General features: G+C 43.8%; 2 protein-coding genes across 2 annotated transcripts in view; both read left to right on the top strand.

Annotated features, from left to right (window-relative positions):
* Positions 1–10,523, top strand: CLK4 (CDC like kinase 4). The gene is made up of 14 exons (XM_066196906.1): positions 1–111; positions 1,953–2,012; positions 2,609–2,766; positions 3,811–4,036; positions 5,211–5,301; positions 5,696–5,762; positions 7,017–7,133; positions 7,235–7,401; positions 7,507–7,601; positions 7,969–8,098; positions 8,400–8,482; positions 8,966–9,045; positions 10,002–10,089; positions 10,168–10,523. The coding sequence occupies exons 2-14, from the start codon at positions 1,959–1,961 to the stop codon at positions 10,303–10,305; spliced, it is 1,494 nt and encodes a 497-aa protein (XP_066053003.1). The 5' UTR covers positions 1–111; positions 1,953–1,958; the 3' UTR covers positions 10,306–10,523.
* Positions 10,524–14,078: 3,555 nt separating this feature from the next.
* The window catches only part of COL23A1 (collagen type XXIII alpha 1 chain), a 176,926-nt gene continuing 172,303 nt past the window's right edge, over positions 14,079–18,701 (top strand). Inside the window, exons 1-2 of the mRNA XM_066196874.1 lie at positions 14,079–14,300; positions 18,116–18,185. Of these exons, the coding sequence (XP_066052971.1) occupies positions 14,079–14,300; positions 18,116–18,185 (292 nt within the window). The remainder of the gene's footprint in view (positions 14,301–18,115; positions 18,186–18,701) is intronic.

Raw genomic sequence — 18,701 nt, 5'->3', positions numbered from 1 at the left:
GACGCCGCGAAACCCGGGGAGAAGGGGGAAGTCGCTTCCCCGCGCTCTCCTCCGCCATTTTGTCTGTACGCGCAGGGCGGACTCGGAGCTCGCTCGCTTTCTCTTCCGATTGTAAGTGGTGAGGGCGGGCCTTCTTCGTTCTCTTTTCGCCTTCGCTTTTTTCCTCACTCCTTTTTGTTTCCAGGGGGGACAAAGCAGCGGGGAAATGGAGGGGACGCAGGACGAAGGGGGGGGTGGTGGGGTGAGAGAGCTGCTTCCCTTGTCTCCGCGGTGCGGAGCGCGTCAAGCGCCGCTTCAGGAGGTGCTGAGGGGGGAGAAGGATTCTCGCTCGGTACGGGAGCGCTGTCGGGGTCTGTGCGGGGGGCAGGGGCGGGCGGAGCTGGGCTCCCCCGGCCCGGCCGTGCCTGGCGCCCGCCCAGGTGGCAGCGGGGACCGGCCCTTCCTTCCCCGGAGGCCCCCCGGGGAAACGCGGCCTGCAAGTGAGCTCTGTGCCCCGGCTCTGGGTGGCGGCTGTCCCCTCCAGGATCTGCGGGCTCGGACTTCGGCCATCCCAAAGGAATAAGCCTTTGACCTCCTCCGCCTGCCAAGATTTTGAGGAGAGGCATTTAGAAATTGCTGTGTAGGCAGATTACGGCAGGGCTTCCGCGGCTCTTGTGTGCGTATGGATCTGTTCGAAAGGGGAATGGCTCCTGCTTGAGGAACCTTATGGCGAAATGTGGGAGTGAAAACTGCCTGTGATATGGATTAGTTCCACATGCTACAGGAATGCATATGTTCGTGGCAGCTGTCAGTATTACATAAGTGAAGTTCTTCGGCGCATAAAATCAGATAGAGCACAGTAGTCAAAAACCTTGAGTTGGCTTCCACCTTAAAATGGCCTCAGACCGATTCTGTCCGTTTCCTCCTCATTTGAATTTACTTGGCTCCTTTAGGGAGAGAATTTGTAATTTTTATCTGAATTTCACGAATGATACGTGCATTTGATTGTAGTTAAGCAGGAGTTAGTCTTCAACAAGGCATTTTCTCCAATTTCCTGTGTCAAATATCCGTCCTTCTCGCCCCCAAGCCATGCTCTGCAGGACAGTTTATTGGTGATTTTATTTAGATAGTTGTTCATTACAGAGCCTTAATGCAGCCTGCATTCTGCCAAGTAGGGAAAGAAAAAAAAATCCCAAGCAACCATAAGTAGAATTTTCAGTTCACCTATAACTGAGTATGTGTGAAGCTCTGCACCTCAGGAGTAACTGGAACCTGAGTTATGTAAGGTGAAAATAGAGGAAAATGGCTTTGGAGCTGTGTAAGAAGAGAAGTTAAAGCACGTAAATGAAACACCCAAGTCGGTTTTAATTTTTCAGGTGTTTTTGTTTGTCATTTGCTACATTTTTTATTAGAATCTCACAAGTGAGTAAGATTTTGTGAATCATGACTCACCCAAAATGTATACAAGGCACTTATTTTGCACAGTTTGGTAATATATTTTTGATTTTAAAACCGTTGTTGCAGATGTCTGTAGGTGTTTTTAGGGTTTTTTTTTTTAATTACCAGCCTCACAGGTTTTCTGAAAGTATCAAAATACCCTTTTTTTTTCAGAATAGGCCTGTCATTTGCATGTTCTAGGAGGTTCCATCTTAATGCCTTCTCTTTGTATAGAGGCATTGTTCTCTGTAAATTTACACGGATTTGCACAATTTACACATGATTTACAGTCATGATTTTTCTACTCTATTGCTGTCATTGTCTCTAAACTGCTGTTCTCACTGTCACTGCTTACTGCAGAACCTTTTTATTATCTTTCATAAATTCACTCTTTGGAATATACTGTCGTAGATATAGAAGGTTGTTCTTACTTTCAAAAAACATCTGCACGCGAATAAACAAATAACAATTGGTTTTGTTACACTCTTGAATTCTACAGCCATGTTTTACTTTGCCTTTTTTTTTTTTTTTTCCAGTTGTGCATGTACCTGTTTGAACAAAGAATTCCTGCACCTAACATCCAGCAAGAGAAGCTGGTGGGTTTTCTCTTTGGCAAATAAGCTGAACTGTAGAACACCCACAGTCCTGCATGCTGATAGGGTGCAAAAGTTGTGACTTGGCTCCAGGTGCTCCAAAGTGGTGTGAATCCATCAGAGTTCATGGTGGTTGTTGCTAAAAAGTGACTGTAAATAGTTAAGTGAGAGAAGTTTTTAGATATAATTGTGCATATTTGATTTTCATGTAGTAGTAGAACGACCTAAATCCAAGTTTTCTTGTTAGAGGATGTTTGGAGAGGAAGGTTTCTTCCAATAGAAGGCTCTTTAAGGATGCTATTGTGTTTAGTCACTTGAGAGTTTATTTAAAACAGGCTATAATGACATGTTTGAAGCTATTAAATGAAGATGAGTTGGCCTATTTAATCTTGATTTGTGTTTCATAACAGCATTAGCTTTGGGATGAGGGAGCTGTGTCTGCCTGCCAAATTGAAATAATGGGGGGAGGGAGCTGAGGAAAAACGGCTCTTTTCAGTTCTGTCATGCTTGTTCAAATTACCATTGTCGACTTGCACCTACGTGTGTGTTTGTTGATATTCTTTTAAAATCATGATTATTATTATTATTGTATTTTGCAGTGGGAAATGAGGCACTCAAAGCAATCCCATTGTCCTGAGTGGGACGACAGAAGGAGCTGGGATCAGAGGAAGCACAGCAGCAGCCGCAAACGCAGAAAGAGGTCCCACAGCAGCGGCCAAGAGAGCAAGCACTATAAACCCAGTCGCATTTCTGAAAGGTATAAGACTCTCAACTGAGTAGTGCAAATGTTTCTTACCATGTCTAAAGTAAATATGTTTTCAGGGTAGGAGTTTCTGAATGTCCAGAGTTGTCAGTTACTTATGGTTTGGCTCACTTAAAACAAGCCTGATAGGTAATTGTTAACACAGCGCCTGAACCATTAAATAGAAGTTATTGAATAAAAGCAGGTAAATGTTACTGGTGTGTCTCAGTGGTGTCAGTTAAATGTTGGGTTTTGAATACAATCAGTTTAAATTTCAAGTGAAAAGGATGCCTTTTAGTTTAATGTGAACAAAAGGAGGAGAAGGTTTGTTTAATCGTTTAATACAATGGTAAGTATGAATTTCTCTTACTAATTTGGAAGTGATTTGTGTTTTCTCCCACACTGATTTCACTGGAAAGATGTATTTTTCTGTTTTGTCTCGATTTTTTTTCTCCTTGACAAGATCCAATGGAATTCTTTCAAAAGCTCATACTCATGCTAATTAAAATGCTGGAAGGAGTAGGCGTACAGCAGTAAGGGAACTCTGTGCCTCAGCAGCTTTCTTAATGGTCTGTTTTCTGTGTAAAAGATCCTTGTTCCAGATAATCTCTGAGGTTTTAATGTTGGTTGCAAAGCACTTAGAATGACGCTACTTCTCTCAGTCTCTAGGTTTTATTTAGCACCTGGAGCTTTGAAAGCATAGAGGGATGATTTCTGTATTGAAAGTGGTTTATCATGTGACTTTTAAGGTTGTAGTGAAGTTGCCCAGTATATTTTAGCAAGTGTTTCTCCTTTTTAAGTCTGAGTTTCTTACTATGCGAACTGTGGACAGATGGTACATTGTTCATGTGGATGGCTGCCGTGTATTCGAGACTGACAATGTTGTTAAATTCCTAATAAAGTAACATCAAAAGCTCCACTATTTTTGGGGAGGGATTCAATTAAAAAGAAACATTTCTGCTGTAAAGACAGATACTGTGTAACTCAGCTCAGGTCACTTATCTTGTTGGAACCTCAAGTTTTTGAAGTGGAGAACATTCACTTAAAATATATTTTCAGTCATTATTTGGACGATAGAGCCATAAATGAAAGAGACCATCATGACCGGAGATATGTTGAGGAATACAGAAATGACTTCTGTGAAGTGTATGACCACAGGCATTATCACAGAGACTATGAAAAGAGTCACCATCACCACTATAGCAAATCCTCTGGTCGGAGCAGGAAAAGTAGTCATAAAAGGAAGCATAAGAGACATCATTGCTCCAGTCACCAATCGCATTCGGTATGAGTAATTTTTAACTTTATTATTAATGAATTAGTGGTAATAGACTTCTTAAATGAGTGCTAGAGCTGCAATTCCTGATCCACTGGTACTTTAAGAAATACATTATTAAAAAAGGATTTGTATTTATTTGAGTCTGTTTGTGGAGCATGTGAATATGTTGTTAGTTGAGATTCTTGGATCAGTGTTGGGTGGGGGGGTGGGATCATCAGTACTGGTTGTACACTGGGAATGTAGGTGGTTGATAGTCAAAATCACTGGGTTTGATCTGAAAAATGTCTTGAAATTGAAGACAGGTAGCTGTCCTGTTTTAAAGTACAGCTGTCACTTAGCTTTGCAGCATAATGAACTGTGTTTTTTCAGGCAGATTGTGAGACGCTGTCCACCCAACTGCTAAAAGTAGTTGAGACGACATGCCTTTTTAACGTGAATTGAAAGTATGAATGTGCATGTCTGGTAAATTGACGTGAACAATTCTACACCTAATTCCAGAAAGCTTTGATAAACCCTGTGCCCAGCTAATGGCAGCTAATGTCTTAGTGAGATAGGATAAGTTTGCTGCTTGCCTTCTTTGAAGGTGTGCTGTCTGAATTTCTCATGATTGTCATGATGCCCACTGATGCATCTACAGCTCCAGGTGTTTTATACCACTTTTCTGCAGTAGAACAGCAAGGTGTATTAGATTATATAATGCAAATTAAGGACTTAAGAGTAATTTTTCTCCCCTCTCTAAACGTGGGGGAAGTAAAATTGTTTACGTGAGTGGATGTTTCAAGAGCAGAAATATTTCACCTGACTGAGAGCTTAGGTATGTAAATAAATACCGGTTTTTGCTATTTGCTAGCAGAGTATTAGAAATAGCAGTGTTGCAGTCTTAATCTGTCTTCAATTAAGCCACTGTTTGAGAGACAGAATTGTGTTGTTTTTTTTTTCTGTTGCTTGTATCACTTTAAGTATTTATCTGAAAATCTGTTCCTTGCCATGTTTTTCTTCTGTAACATAAACTGTGCCCTGTGAATTTCTGGGGACTGAATTTGAAATTGCTCCTGCCAACTGTTCGTGGCCTGGTGTGTAACTGAATGCCTGAATATCTCCCCGCTGAATGAATTGCGTATTCTGCCCTGAATTCACTCTGATATATTGATTGGCTGGACGATCTTGGTGCCGTTTCCAGAAGAGTCACCGAAGGAAAAGATCCAGGAGTGTAGAGGATGATGAGGAGGGTCACCTGATCTGTGAAAGTGGAGACGTTCTAAGAGCAAGATGTATAGAACATTTTTCAACACTTTTAAAAAACTTTTCAGAAAAAAATCTGTTTAGAATAGTATGTCAGAGGAGGGGGGCTAAAGAAATCTCATTGCTCTTTTTGTTCTGTTTTTTTTTTTTTTGTGCTTTTTTGTTTTTTTGCATATCTTCTTTTCTGTAGAATTTAAATACTGTGTTCAAAAAGTTCCAATTAGTAAATGAACTTGAGATTAGAACAAGAGATAGTTTTTTTGGCTAACTGTTTTCATGACTCCTGTCCAATAAAATAATGCATTCTGATGCTGAAATTTAAAGTAATTATGCTTTTGTAATGGCACATTTTTAAATCTACATTAATATGTTCATTCTCCTTTAAGTAGTTGTATAATTCTAACTTATCTTTGTTCTTTTTAGATGAAATTGTTGCGACTTTAGGAGAAGGAGCTTTTGGAAAAGTAGTGGAGTGCATAGATCATGATATGTAAGTGTTGGGTTATCTTTATCAGTGGATCTCATGATAAAAGATACTTAGATCAGAAATGAAAGCTCAAGGATATTTTATTTAAGAGAAATTTGCAGTCCAAATGCCCTTTTTAATGATTGAGAACTGTTTTGTTTCATTTTTCTGATTCTAGTAAGTGCTGCTGCGGTAACTGGAGAATATGAGAGCAGCTAAATAGTGCAGCATTAGTTTGGGAGACTTTAAGATCCAGTGAGATGTTGAGAAAGCAGTTTGAGTTCTTACTGAAAGTAGTTTCTGGAAAGCACTTGCTTGTAGTTGGTTGAGCTGTCAATTGCTTTCCCCAGTTTTTATAATCAAAATTATCCTTTAAAGTTTTCTTGAATTAACAGTAACCTAATATCCAGTACTTTTTAAATGATTGGAATGATTGCTTCCATGTGGTGGCATGTCTGGTGAAGGAGAAGAAACTTAACTGTATTTCCATTTATTCTGTATATTCCAAGAGTTGGTAGAACTCAGACTATTTTCAGTGTATGTTTTATATCAGCAGTTCTGTGACATGGTTTTAGTACCTTTTCCTCTACCTTTGGTTAGTTTGTTCTGTCATTTCATAAGTTAAGTCTGTTCTAGAGAACAGATCGTGTTGTGAGGGCAGAGTGTTCTGAAGTTATTAGAATTGAGAGAGCTCTACAGAGACAAAAATTGTCTAAGAGCAAATGGGACAGAAGGAGTTGTGTCTGTGTTCCATTTAAGTAACAGCCTTACAGTCTAAATGCATGCAGGTATTCAGTGCAGGGCAGTTTTCACTGGTATGAAATGCTCGTAATCCGAACTTCAGAAGTTACTCAATTCCCCTGATTCCGTAAGAGCACTGGAAAAGAGCCAGTACAAGTTGTGCAAGTTGCAGGGGAAAAAAAAAAATCAAGGTTTTGTAGAATTTTTGTTCAACTGAAAACTTCGTTAATTTTTTAATCATTCTGTTGCCAGATTTCCAATGTTTATTCTGCTTCAGATGAGATAATAACACTGAGAAGTCACTAAGAAAGCATATACTATAAGTATTTGAGAAAGGAAAGATCAGGATTACTTTTATTTTATAAAAACGGTTCTGGTTGAGTGCAGCATGCTTAAATCAAATTCCCCTAATCCAATTCATAATTCTCCATGACCTTTAATCTTCCTGTGTTTCTTTTATTAAAATCAAGCTGCTTGGGGGTTGTGGGTATTTAGGAATAATTGGTCCAGTTTGCCATGCTTTACTTTCTTTTCAAGGAGAGGAATGCACGTAGCAGTTAAAATAGTGAAAAATGTTGGTCGATACCGGGAGGCAGCCCGTTCAGAAATACAGGTGTTGGAGCACTTGAACAACATGGATCCAAGCAGCAATTTGTAAGTATGAAATTTGAGTAGTCAGCATACCAAGGATTTGAGGGAAGTAATTGTTCAATAGATTTTCATTTGTTTTCTTTTTTTTTGTTTTCTCTTTTAAGCCGCTGCGTGCAGATGCTGGAGTGGTTTGATCACCATGGCCATGTCTGTATTGTTTTTGAGCTACTGGGGCTCAGTACTTATGACTTTATTAAGGAAAACAGCTTTCTGCCATTTCATATTAATGACATTAGGAACATGGCCTATCAAATTTGTCAGTCTATAAACTGTAAGTAAATTTCAATACTCCTTTCAAATATATGGATGTGTTTTGGTTTCTCCTTTAGGAATTTAATGTTCAAGTTATGGAATACTGTTCTCTTTTTCCTTGTAGTTCTACACCATAATAAACTAACTCACACAGATTTAAAGCCTGAAAATATCTTGTTTGTGGAGTCTGATTACATAGTGAAGTACAATGCCAAAATGGTAAGTTTGTTCTTTGTTTCTCCCAACTTGAATTGCACTACTTCTGTCTTCATTGAAACTTCTCTTAAAAAAAAAAAAAAAAAGACAAAGATAACAAGTAACTGGAGTTAGCTTTAGGTTAACAAAGGAGGAAAAGAACTCTTGTTACTGTGAATGGTCTTTGCTCAGCTGTTTTGGGTGTTAAGATTAAATCACTTTGTTACCCACTCTTCTTTCTTGCAGCATTGAGCTGCACAGGAATTAAAGTATTTGGAGGAAATGTTTTGTTACACATTTTATGCTAGCTGGTACTTTGAAGATAACGTGATAATGCCTTTTGCCTAAGCATGCTTTTAAAGAGTATTAACAGCATTTTGATTTCTTGCAGAAACGAGATGAACGCACTTTAAAAAACACAGACATCAAAGTCGTTGATTTTGGAAGTGCAACTTTTGATGATGAGCATCATAGTACATTAGTGTCTACAAGACATTATAGAGCTCCTGAGGTTATTCTAGGTCAGTAAAGATTGAAATCTTCTGAAAGTTCATTACAGTTCATTCAGATGTCTTTACTTCATAAACTGGAGTAGTTTGCTCATGGTTGTGATAATCAGCCGTCTCAGATGATGGCAGTAAAATTGAGAGTAAACAGTGAAAGAAATACTCCAAAACCAGAAAAAAACACCAGGGTTTGGAGGAACATGTGGGGGTTAAGGTGGGCGTCAGTAAATGTGTGGAAACTGGGCATATGCCTTGTGGGTTACAGATTTTGAGAATGTGCTAAAATTTAGTAAAACAAACTTTGCCTATTTTGCAGCACTGGGATGGTCTCAGCCGTGTGATGTGTGGAGTATTGGTTGTATTCTGATTGAGTATTACCTGGGATTTACAGTTTTTCAGGTGTGTACATAAGCTTAAATAGAATGTGTTTCTTACAGACTACTGATTTTAATCTTTCAATGACATACACTTAACTATGTAAAACACATAACCTCATGGGATTTTAAGGATTATATAGATGAGATTGGAAAACCAGCATCCATACAGGAAGATGTTACATCTTTGATATCTCCTTCAGAGTATCTAAGATGATATTTTCTGGCATTTTGAGTGAAGAAGACTGTCATGATACTGCTGGACTTAATAGTAAAGAAAACATTTGTACAATATTTGGTTTGTGAACTGTTGTTCAAGGGTCATCCTAACTGTGGAAAGTGTTGTATAATCTGCATTGCGTAATCTGTTTTTAATAATTGAAGGTGGCAGTGTTTAAAGATACTGTGACAATGCTCTAGCAAAATCTTGCTTGCAGTTTGAGTGTTGTCACCAAGTGGCTCAGAGGAGAAAAATGTGCTAAGCGCTTTCATTGCTTTTTCCACACAGACTCATGATAGTAAAGAACACCTGGCAATGATGGAAAGAATACTGGGGCCTCTGCCCACTCACATGATCAAGAAATCCAGGTATGTTCATTATAGAAGTGATAAATTGCCTTGGGTTTTCTCTTACAAGAGAAATTCCAAAGTTGCCATTGTAAGCTGTGAGTTGCTGCAGATCAACAGAGATCCATGGGCTTTTTATTACCTTAAGTAGTTGACAGTAGTCCTGTTTTTTGATTTGAGTATGGTCAGCCTTTTGAACTGTAACTTGAGTGTGGATGTTCCTGAGTCTTTAAAGCTGAGTTTGGTAAGGTCACCAGAACAGTATTAGACATCAATTTTTCTTGAAACTCTGAGAATAAAGAACATGTTATCATCACAATAATTAGTGCAAGGAGGAAGGGGGTCCTTGCTTGCTAATACAGCTGTCATCCTCTTCTGCTGCCCCTCCATATCCGTCAGACATGTGCTTCAGTGATCCGTCTCCTTCCTCAAAGACAACTCCATGCAGCAGGAATTTCTCACTTCCATGGCAAGGAGAAGCAGCCAGCACAGGGTTCTCCCCTGAGCCCTCTATGTCCAAAATTTAGAGGTCCTGGGATTTGATGGTCTGTTTTCTTTCTAACTTAAGCTGCTCTCTTGCCAGCTCATGTAGATAATTCTGTAACTCATGTTAGAGAAGAATTCCAGTAATTCTGGGTTGGGTAATGTATGTTGTTTGTTAGAGTTGTCCAGTCTATTCTAGTGCATTTTGAAAAACAGGAAAAAGTTTGGAAAGCAGCAATTGCAGTAGATTCAAGTAGTACTAAAAAAAAAAAAAAAAAAAAAAAAAAAAAAAAAAAAAGTTATTGTTTTCTAATTATTGTGGCAGCAGTAATAAAAAATGTTCCGATCTCTAAACAAATACACACTAAAATAAATGTTAGCTCCCAAATGCAGAAATACATGCAGGAACACCTAATGGTGTTTGAAAACTTGGAAAAGCATCTGCTTGCTGTGTGCATTGACATCAACTAACTATTACTTCCCTTGTCTTGCAGAAAACATTATTTTCACCATGACCAGTTGGACTGGGATGAGCACAGCTCTGCAGGCCGGTACGTCAGGAGACGCTGCAAGCCCCTGAAGGTAGGAGACGGCATTTTTATTGCTCTTAATGCAGTTGTGAAAGCTCTCTCTAAAATATCTCTTGCTTTTTTCTTTCAGGAATTCATGCATTGCCAGGACACAGATCATCAAAGTCTGTTTGACCTTGTTCGCAGAATGCTGGAATATGACCCAGCCAAAAGAATTACTCTTGATGAAGCCTTGCAGCATCCTTTTTTTGATCCGCTAAATAAATAAATTCAAAGATCTTCTATGCTTCTTCAAGGAGATTTCCTAGACTGTGTCAGTCAGTCAGCAGAGGTTGCATGAAACTTTTGTAAGCTTTAAATTATTTTGTACAGTTAAGTCTGTAAATAATGACATATGTTTTGTATAACTGTTATGTTTACTTTGTTGAGCAGTTGTAGTCTTATGGGTATCCAAGTGGAAAATAAAAGTAATTTTCATTTTTGAAAGTCTGCATCACTCTTCTTTTACATATAATGCTAGTGGATCATCTGGCTGTAGGTGAGGAGTCTGATCTAGCTGAAGGTGTTCTGGAAACACTCCCCAACACTTCCTTTATTAATCATGAAGAAAAGATCCACCTAGTTATGCTGTATATAACAGTGTGATGGCATTTTGAAACATGGTTGGAAGCAGTGTGAATCCTAAGTAGGTAGCTTTTGTGGGTCACCTTTTTCCCAGATTTTCTGTTAGGTAGGTGCATTGCTCCCCAACCAGCTAATTAGCTCTTGCAGACTTGCCTGATGCTTTTGGTGTTAAGTATTCATAGCTAATCTTTTTAGTTAAGGTCTGAAAAGTAACATTTCCTACTTTCAGTATTGTTTCTGATCAGTAAAGATGAACATTTTCATAATAAATTTTTAGACCGTGCTGCAGAGAAATACAGCCTGTCACAGAATTGTAGCGTATTTGAGCTCTTGCAGTAATGAGATCATTCTGAAGTCTTCAGTGTATATTTCTGTGGAGCTTTATTTGTAGTTACTGGTAAATGAAGTGACCTTGAGAGCCGAGAAATGCTGGCATTGAGACTGTACAGGATGGAGTTGACTGGGTTCTCAGTTGTGACTCCTGAACTCTGGTACTGGGCTGAGAAGAACATGGTGCAATTTTCTCAGACCCCTTAATGTACTTTGGGAGTTTTGGGGTTTCCATGTCTATAAATTGATGGTTTTTACACCAGCTCTTAATCCATTTGACACTAAGGGTGGTGTGCTGAGCAGTAGGAAGAGAGCCTTCCAGAGAAAAGTTCATTCTGATTGTAAACAAGTTTTGGCTATTTTTTTCAATCTTGACTTCACTGCACAAGCCTTTCTTCAAAGGAAGGAAACTAAATTGTTTCAGGCTCCACAGGAGCCTGACTTCAGGTTTTTTGCTTGCTGAGTTACCCTAATGCACAGTAAGATTTTAAACTGATGTCAAGGCAGCTTCATTTGCAAGAGGCTCCAGACATGCATATCTCTGAGCTGGGGGTAGAATAGAGCTGGGCCAGGCTTTGAAAGCTTATCTTCTGTTACCAGTGCCACCTCCTGGGTTTGATTACAGCTCATCATAGCCACCTCCTTTGCTTGCATGTCCGTGTTGATGACATTGTTTCTGCTTGGTGTGACAGAAAATGTAACAGTCTATGCCATGCAGGTCAGCTCGGTAGGGCTAACCAGGACAAGAGTGAATTCCTTCTTCCCACAGTGCTTTCCGTCCCGCAGCTTCAGAGGCAAAGCAAGGACTTGGCTGACTGTATCAGCTAAGCAATGCAAATGAAAGGCAGATGGGGAGAAAAGTTTATATGCTGCTATAACAATAAAACTGTAACCATAAAACAGTTCTATCGAAATTAGGGAAAGATGGTGCGCTCTTGCTTACAGCGTGCTTCTAGCTGGTGGTGTAGGTACTGAAATTTGTTGTCCTTGGTAAAGGAGATAGAGCCTAGTCCTATTACAAAGCCATGTTTAAATCGACTTTACTTCTTCCAGTAAATTTAAAAGCACTATCAGGATTAGTGTGGCACCTGCAGCAAGGTGCCAAGTGCTTTTGCAGGCCTTGCAGCGTCTACACCCGGTGCTGGTTTGCAGGTATGTGATCCCAAGGCCCCTGGGCTCCCCAGGGAAGGTGTGGGGCTCTGAGCAGCACGCCGGGGCAGCCTCTGGTGCTGCAGCCCTGCCCTCAGTGCTGCTGGCTTTTGCAGGGGATGGATTTTTATGTGCACACACCACAACCCCCCATTGTCATCATCATACTTTAAGTTGGTAATCTTTGCATGCTTGGATCTAATGGCTATAGCTGTTAAATAAGTAGAAGGGCATTCACATCTACTTTTGCCCTTTGGATTTCCGTACCAGCTATTGTACCTTCAAAATACAGTCTGTGATGGGTCAGCTAGGCAGACCAGACTAATAGTGTGCATTTCCATAATGAACCAGTCACACTGCTACTAAACATGGAGGACACGACAGAATAAAGCTCTCTTTTAAGTGAGCAGCCAGGGTTCATCACTAAGTGCATTGTGTGAGATATGGGGCTCCAGAAGCTGATCCAAGTGAGGGGAGAGTGGAATTCAAGGCTAAACTGCACGGGAAAGGGGTTTGGGTTTCTCATTTCTCAGGGGCAGGAGCTCATCTACTGCAGGAGTGATCAGTCCTGCCTGTTCTTCAGTGTCTGGATATCAGGGCTGCATGGAGGGCTTGGGTCACACAGGACAAGATGCTTTGCACCCAAGCATCTCCCCCAAAAACGAGGGCAGTGTGCATGTTCTAATGCTCTCATGGAGCTTGTAAGGAAAGTCTTGGTAAGCTCATACAAAGGAGGGGGGAAAGGAGGTAAGAGGGTCTCACAGAAACCTGGAGTTTTTGTCTTCAGGATTTGGAAGAGAGCAGGAACTTGTCAGCAAATGCTATGGATTTGCCTGGTTTAAGTGCTTTGGGAATAGCTACAAGAAGCCTGTGTCTATCCCTCTGTGTGTGTGTGTTTTATTAACAAACTTAATTAGAAACTGACATTGTTAATGTTACTGACATTGTAGCATTTCCTAACTCTGTCCTAGGCTTCAATCATCTATTCTAGAAGTAAGAATTACTCCTCGAAGGGCAAGCGTCTGTTTCTAGGGGGCAAAGGATACACTGAAATTTGTATACCATGTGCTTAGAATCTAGACAAGCATTAAGTTGCAGGAGGAGGTTTTATGGGTAAATTAAGAGCTGTGATGCTCTGTGTAACAGCGAGGAAAAGGTTCGACAGAATATGTAGGTGCTCGGTGCTTATCTAAGCAGCTTTCTCTCGTTCAGAGGCTCACGAAAGTGGATGGAGCACTCCACTGAGGTAACAGTGAGTCACACTGCGTGGTGGGGTTCCGGGTACGGTCTCTTCTCTAAAACAGCTCGCGGAGCAGACGGGCTGTAGGGCAGAGAGCACAAAGCTCCCGCTCGGGTGACACCTCTCTCAGGTCGCACGCTCCAGGGGAGCCGGGGCCGGGCGCAGCCGCCGCCCGCCCGCTCTCCCGGCGGGGGGAGCCCGCTGGAGGGCGCCCGGCCCGCGCCCGCCGCCGCCCCCGCCGCGGGCAGCGCTGCTGCCGGCACCGGAGCGGGGACCGGAGCCCCGCCGGCACCCTGCGCTCCGGAGTGGCTCTCGCAGCGCCCCGCCTGTGCAGCACGGCCGGGACCCCGAGGGGCGCGGGGTCCGCGGGCGGGCGGGGACGGGGCCGTGGGGGAGCGGTCCCCGCGGGGGGCCGGGCAGCGGGGGTGGGATCTGCTCCGCGTAATCCCCCATGGGGGGCGGCGGGCCGCGCTCGGAGCATCCCCCCTTCCCCAGCGCGGGGGGAGGCGGCGGGGGAGCCGCCACCCCCCGCTTCCTCCGTTTAAGACCCGGGCTGGCGGGGCGAGCGCAGGAGAGCGGGCGCTCCGCAGCTCCGGCCCCACGCCCGCGGCGCGCACGGGGCGGCGCTGGATGCGCCGGCGGCGGGAGGCGGGCGGCAGCCGAGCGGGACCCCGCGCAGCGGCGCGGAGCGCGGCGCGATGAGCGCGGGCAGCGGCAGCGGCGCCGCCGGCGCGGCGGGCACCGCCACCTCCGCGCTGTGCCTGCTGCTCTCGCTCACCGCCGTGGCCGTGTGCCTGCTGCTGGGCGCCAAGACGGCGGAGCTGCAGGGCCGGCTGGCCGCGCTGGAGGAGCGGGGCGCCGCCGGCCACGGGCCGCTGCTGGACGCGCTGCAGCCCCGCGTGGAGCAGCTTTTCCGCGAGGTGAGTGAGAGGCGGCGCGGGCGGCTCCGCAGCCCCGCGGGCGGGTGCGCAGGACCGGCAGAACCGCGACGGGGCGACAGGATCGGGGAAGGCGCTCCGGCCCCGCTCCGCCGCGGGGTTCGCTCCATGTGTCACCGGCTTCTCCTCTCTGAAAAACTTCCTCCCATTTACCAAACTTTCCCCTTTTTGCTGCCGTTTCCATGAATCAGGCGTAGAGCCAGGCGTGGCAGAGCCTACCTTTTTTAGAAGAGAAAACGCCCTAGGTGAAGGGCCGGCAGTCGAAAGTTAGAGGACATGCAACTTTCTCCCTTATTCTATTCACTGACACAGGTAACCCGAGTACTTTAACTATTTATCTTGGGATTTAATGGACCATAATTTCCTTGTTAGAAATTATGAACATGATCCCCGCTATCTGGACTGTCTGTCACAGAGTATTGTGGTCTGGCAGTGCAGAACTGATTTATGGCAGGCAGAGGGGACCCACCACTAGTTACTTCACTTTCAATCCTGGGGTTTTCTGAAATTATTCAATAAATATTTCTGTGCTGAACAATTTCCCCTAATTGGAGAACTATTTTCCACACAGATGCCCTTCTCGGTTCCTAACTAAATCAAATCTCTGGGAGAAGTTACACTTTATCCCAGGGTTATCTTTTTCCCGATTCTGGTGTTTAGGTTTGGGGCTTTTTACAGGCAAGGGGGACGTGAAGGGCTCCATCACTCATAGGAAATGCTTGAAGATCCCACAGTTGGTTTGCTGGATTTGTATAAACAGTAGTTCATAAAGTTCAGCAAGATCCAACACGGCTTGTGGGGCTGCTGAAGGGCACCTCTGAGTGATCAGTTCTGACATCTGGGGAAGGTTTTACACTGGGATGTTATAAATGGCCTGCCTGGGATGCAAAACATGCATTAAAATTATGACAACCACGAAGCCTAAATCGTGCAAAAATGTATTTGTATGTGGAGCTCTGTGAAAGCTCTGGGGCTGTGAGCAGGAACGGAGGCAGTGCTGGGGGCATGGGGAGACAATTCCTCATGCTGTGTGTTGCTACTGGAGCTAGGGTTGAGGAAATTGCCGGCACCACCACAGCATGTCCTTTTTGACTGGAAACTTGCTTGCATTGATGTGCCTCGATAAAAGTGAAATGTTAAAATATTTTTGTGAAAACTCTGAATACCAGACCAGGGGGGTGTCTGTGAGGCGTAATCACAGCCTCCAGTTAACGTCTTTTCTCCAGGCAGGAATTAGCCTGACGGTTGTGGCAGCGGTTCTGTTCCAATTACTCCAATAAATGTGCTTAGCAATGGGAATGGTTTCTGTGGCACTTCCTAAGATCATGTGCAACCTCTTGCTGAGATTTAGTTAAGTGTGGAAAGCTTGTTTTGTACTGGGAATGCTCAGATGGAGTTTGTACGAGGGAAAATAAAGCAAAACCACATAATTGGGTTTCTAATGGAAGGGTGAGCTCGTTGAAACATTTTGTATGACCGAACTTCTGTCAATACTAAAGCAAATTTTGAATCAAGCAAAAATTCGAGGAATCCATAGTAGTAATTGCATTATCTATTAATGGTCATTTTAAATGAACCTTTTAATTTATGGTAAAGTTTCAGAATGTGATTCTTGCCCAAACTCTGTTACATAAGACTGCTCTCTTGTCAAGCAACTCCTGCCCTTTCTGTGCTTGAGAGTTTCTGGAGAGCCAGAGAGTATTTCCATCGTCATGAACATCAACTGATGCCTGGGGTCAGTTTTTTTGTTAAATTCTGCATTGGTCCTCCTTTGAAGTTTACCACAGTATTTCAGAAGTGAAACCAAAGCTCCATACGCTCTCTGTGCATGACCCAGCATCCTTTGTTCTCTGCCACGACCCAAAAAGCTTTATTCCATGTACCGATCAAGGGGTTTGCTGGCATAATTTATGGCAGAGCTGTGTATGGAGAGCAGCAAATACAACACCAGCACACTGCCTCTGTTCCTTTTAGTGCTGTTTAAATGTTTGGCAAGTAAAAGAGGATAGGAAATAATAAAGGAAGGGTAAGTGTATAGTTAAGGTAATGAAAGCCAATTTGGACAGCTAGGATTTAGTTTCTGGCTCTGTGACAGGCATCCATGTAACTCTGGAGAAATTGCTGATTTGACTGTGGCAGGACCTTGCCCTTCCCTTGGCTTGTCCCATTAGTGGGACACACTGCAGGCTCCGGCTTTGATGCCCTCTGAAACATTGCCAACAGCACACTCCAGACGTGGGAGCATCTCCACTTGCTCTGTGTCAAAAGCCCCAACTCCAAGTGTGTAGTTTTTACACTGGAGGGAAAATATTAACAGGAGGATTATAGAAACATCCAGTTGTTGTAAACAAAGCTGGACCGTTTTGTTCACAAAGGATTTATTGTCTGCAGTGTCCAGATTAATCACTTTCATGTCAAGAACAATTCAATGGGAGAACAGAGCACTCACTCCAGGATTCAGATCTCCTCTGCTGTTCCCAGTGATGCCTGCTGAACTAAAAATGTGGGAGAGCTTATTTTCATTTCCTCGAGCATCTTCATCATCCAAATTACTTTCAAAGTAAACAGATAAAACTTGAGGACCTTTGTAACATTTAGACTTCAGGTGGCTGTCAGAAAAATCTCCTTGGATTTTTTTTTTGCCACATTTTCTCAAGGAAAGTGTATGTTTTGAAGAAGGCAGCTGGATTGTTTAGATATTTATACTTTCCTTAGGACAACTTCTCTGTCAGGTGCTATGAAACAGTGTTGATACTTTCAGGACCTCTTAGCGTCACAGCCAAGCAGATGGAGAAAGCATAGGACTTCAACAACAGATAAAACTATTTAATCCTCAGAATTAAAAGAAAATAACTTAATTCACAGGTAGCCTAATTCCTGAATAGTTCACAGTGTTCAAATATTTGAAAAGGGACTGCGTCATCAATTGTACAATGTCAAGTCTTAACACCCTAAACTGAAAAAGTACTTTAAATTTTCTCTCTTTGAAATGTAGAGACTCCAGCTATCAGAAAATTGGTTTGTCTTTTGGCAAGTTCTTTAGGTAGGACAGGGCATTCCTGGAGGACTGAGAGAGTGAAGATTGTGGGTGAAGATGAGCTGTTCCCACCCTTGCTGGGCTGTCCCAGGCAGGGATATGCCTGATCTAATGTAATGTACCTGTCATCAGGCTCATTAACTTGGGCTTGGCAGTGGGCTGAATGCAGGCACAAACAGTCTCGTTGGCTTAGGGAGCAGGCAGAATGTGTGCACATCTGCCTGCAATATGCCACGTAGACACTGCTCTAGTTTTGTGGATTTTTATGTGTTCTAGTTGTCCCATTGATGAGTTTTTTTCATTTTGGGGATGGAAACACTGAGCTTTGGGTAGACCTGAGGGTGGGTGAGCACCCCATTCTTGACTGTGTTCCACCTCACCCCTCTGCTAAAGAAACCTCTAATAACCCACAGAGCATGAATTTTAGGTACAAAATCAACCAAATCAGGTCACGTCTGAACGTGGGCCTTGTAAAGGAGCTCAGGATGAATCCTGCTGATGGAGCTTGGCTCCAGGGACTTTGGGATGTTCAGGAGGAGTGTCTGCCTGCTCCACGTGAGGGCTGTAGGCTGCCACTTGCCCAGAAACGTTTAATGTTTATGTGCTACCATAGCATGGGGTATTATTTAAGGGGGCTGAGTGGCATAGGATGAAACCATTATCCCTCCATGGAAGGAAGCAGGATGGTTTGGATGCTGGCATGTGTGCACAGGTGTAATGTACTCTCTTAAGGGGCTGTTTTCATTCCCCCTCCAAACAGAAACTTGGCGAAGGACTCGCGAAGCTGCGGACAGCACGAGAGGCCCCGTCAGACTGCGTGTGCCCGCCAGGTAGGTGCCAAGGTACAGCACAGCCACAGTGCCCCAGGGCCAAGGTACAGCACAGCCACAGTGCCCCGGGGCCAAGGTACAGCACAGCCACAGTGCCCCGGGGCCAAGGCACAGCACAGCCACAGTGCCCCGGGGCCAAGGCACAGCACAGCCACAGTGCCCCGGGGCCAAGGTACAGCACAGCCACAGTGCCCCGGGGCCAAGGTATGGCACAGCCACAGTGCCCCGGGGCCAAGGTACAGAACAGCCACAGTGCCCCGGGGCCAAGGTACAGCACAGCCACAGTGCCCCGGGGCCAAGGTACAGGACAGCCACAGTGCCCCGGGGCCAAGGTACAGCACAGCCACAGTGCCCCGGGGCCAAGGTACAGCACAGCCACAGTGCCCCACAGTGCCCCGGGGCCAAGGTACGGCACAGCCACAGTGCCCCGGGGCCAAGGTACAGCACAGCCACAGTGCCCCGGGGCCAAGGTACAGCACAGCCACAGTGCCCCGGGGCCAAGGTATGGCACAGCCA

Source organism: Chamaea fasciata, unplaced genomic scaffold (genome assembly GCF_029207755.1).
Source record: "Chamaea fasciata isolate MVZ Bird 193981 ecotype frontalis unplaced genomic scaffold, bChaFas1.0.hap1 SCAF_15, whole genome shotgun sequence".
Taxonomy (NCBI): Eukaryota; Metazoa; Chordata; class Aves; order Passeriformes; family Sylviidae; genus Chamaea; species Chamaea fasciata.
Note: the sequence above shows the minus strand (reverse complement) of the source record. Positions and strands in the feature narration are given on the sequence as shown.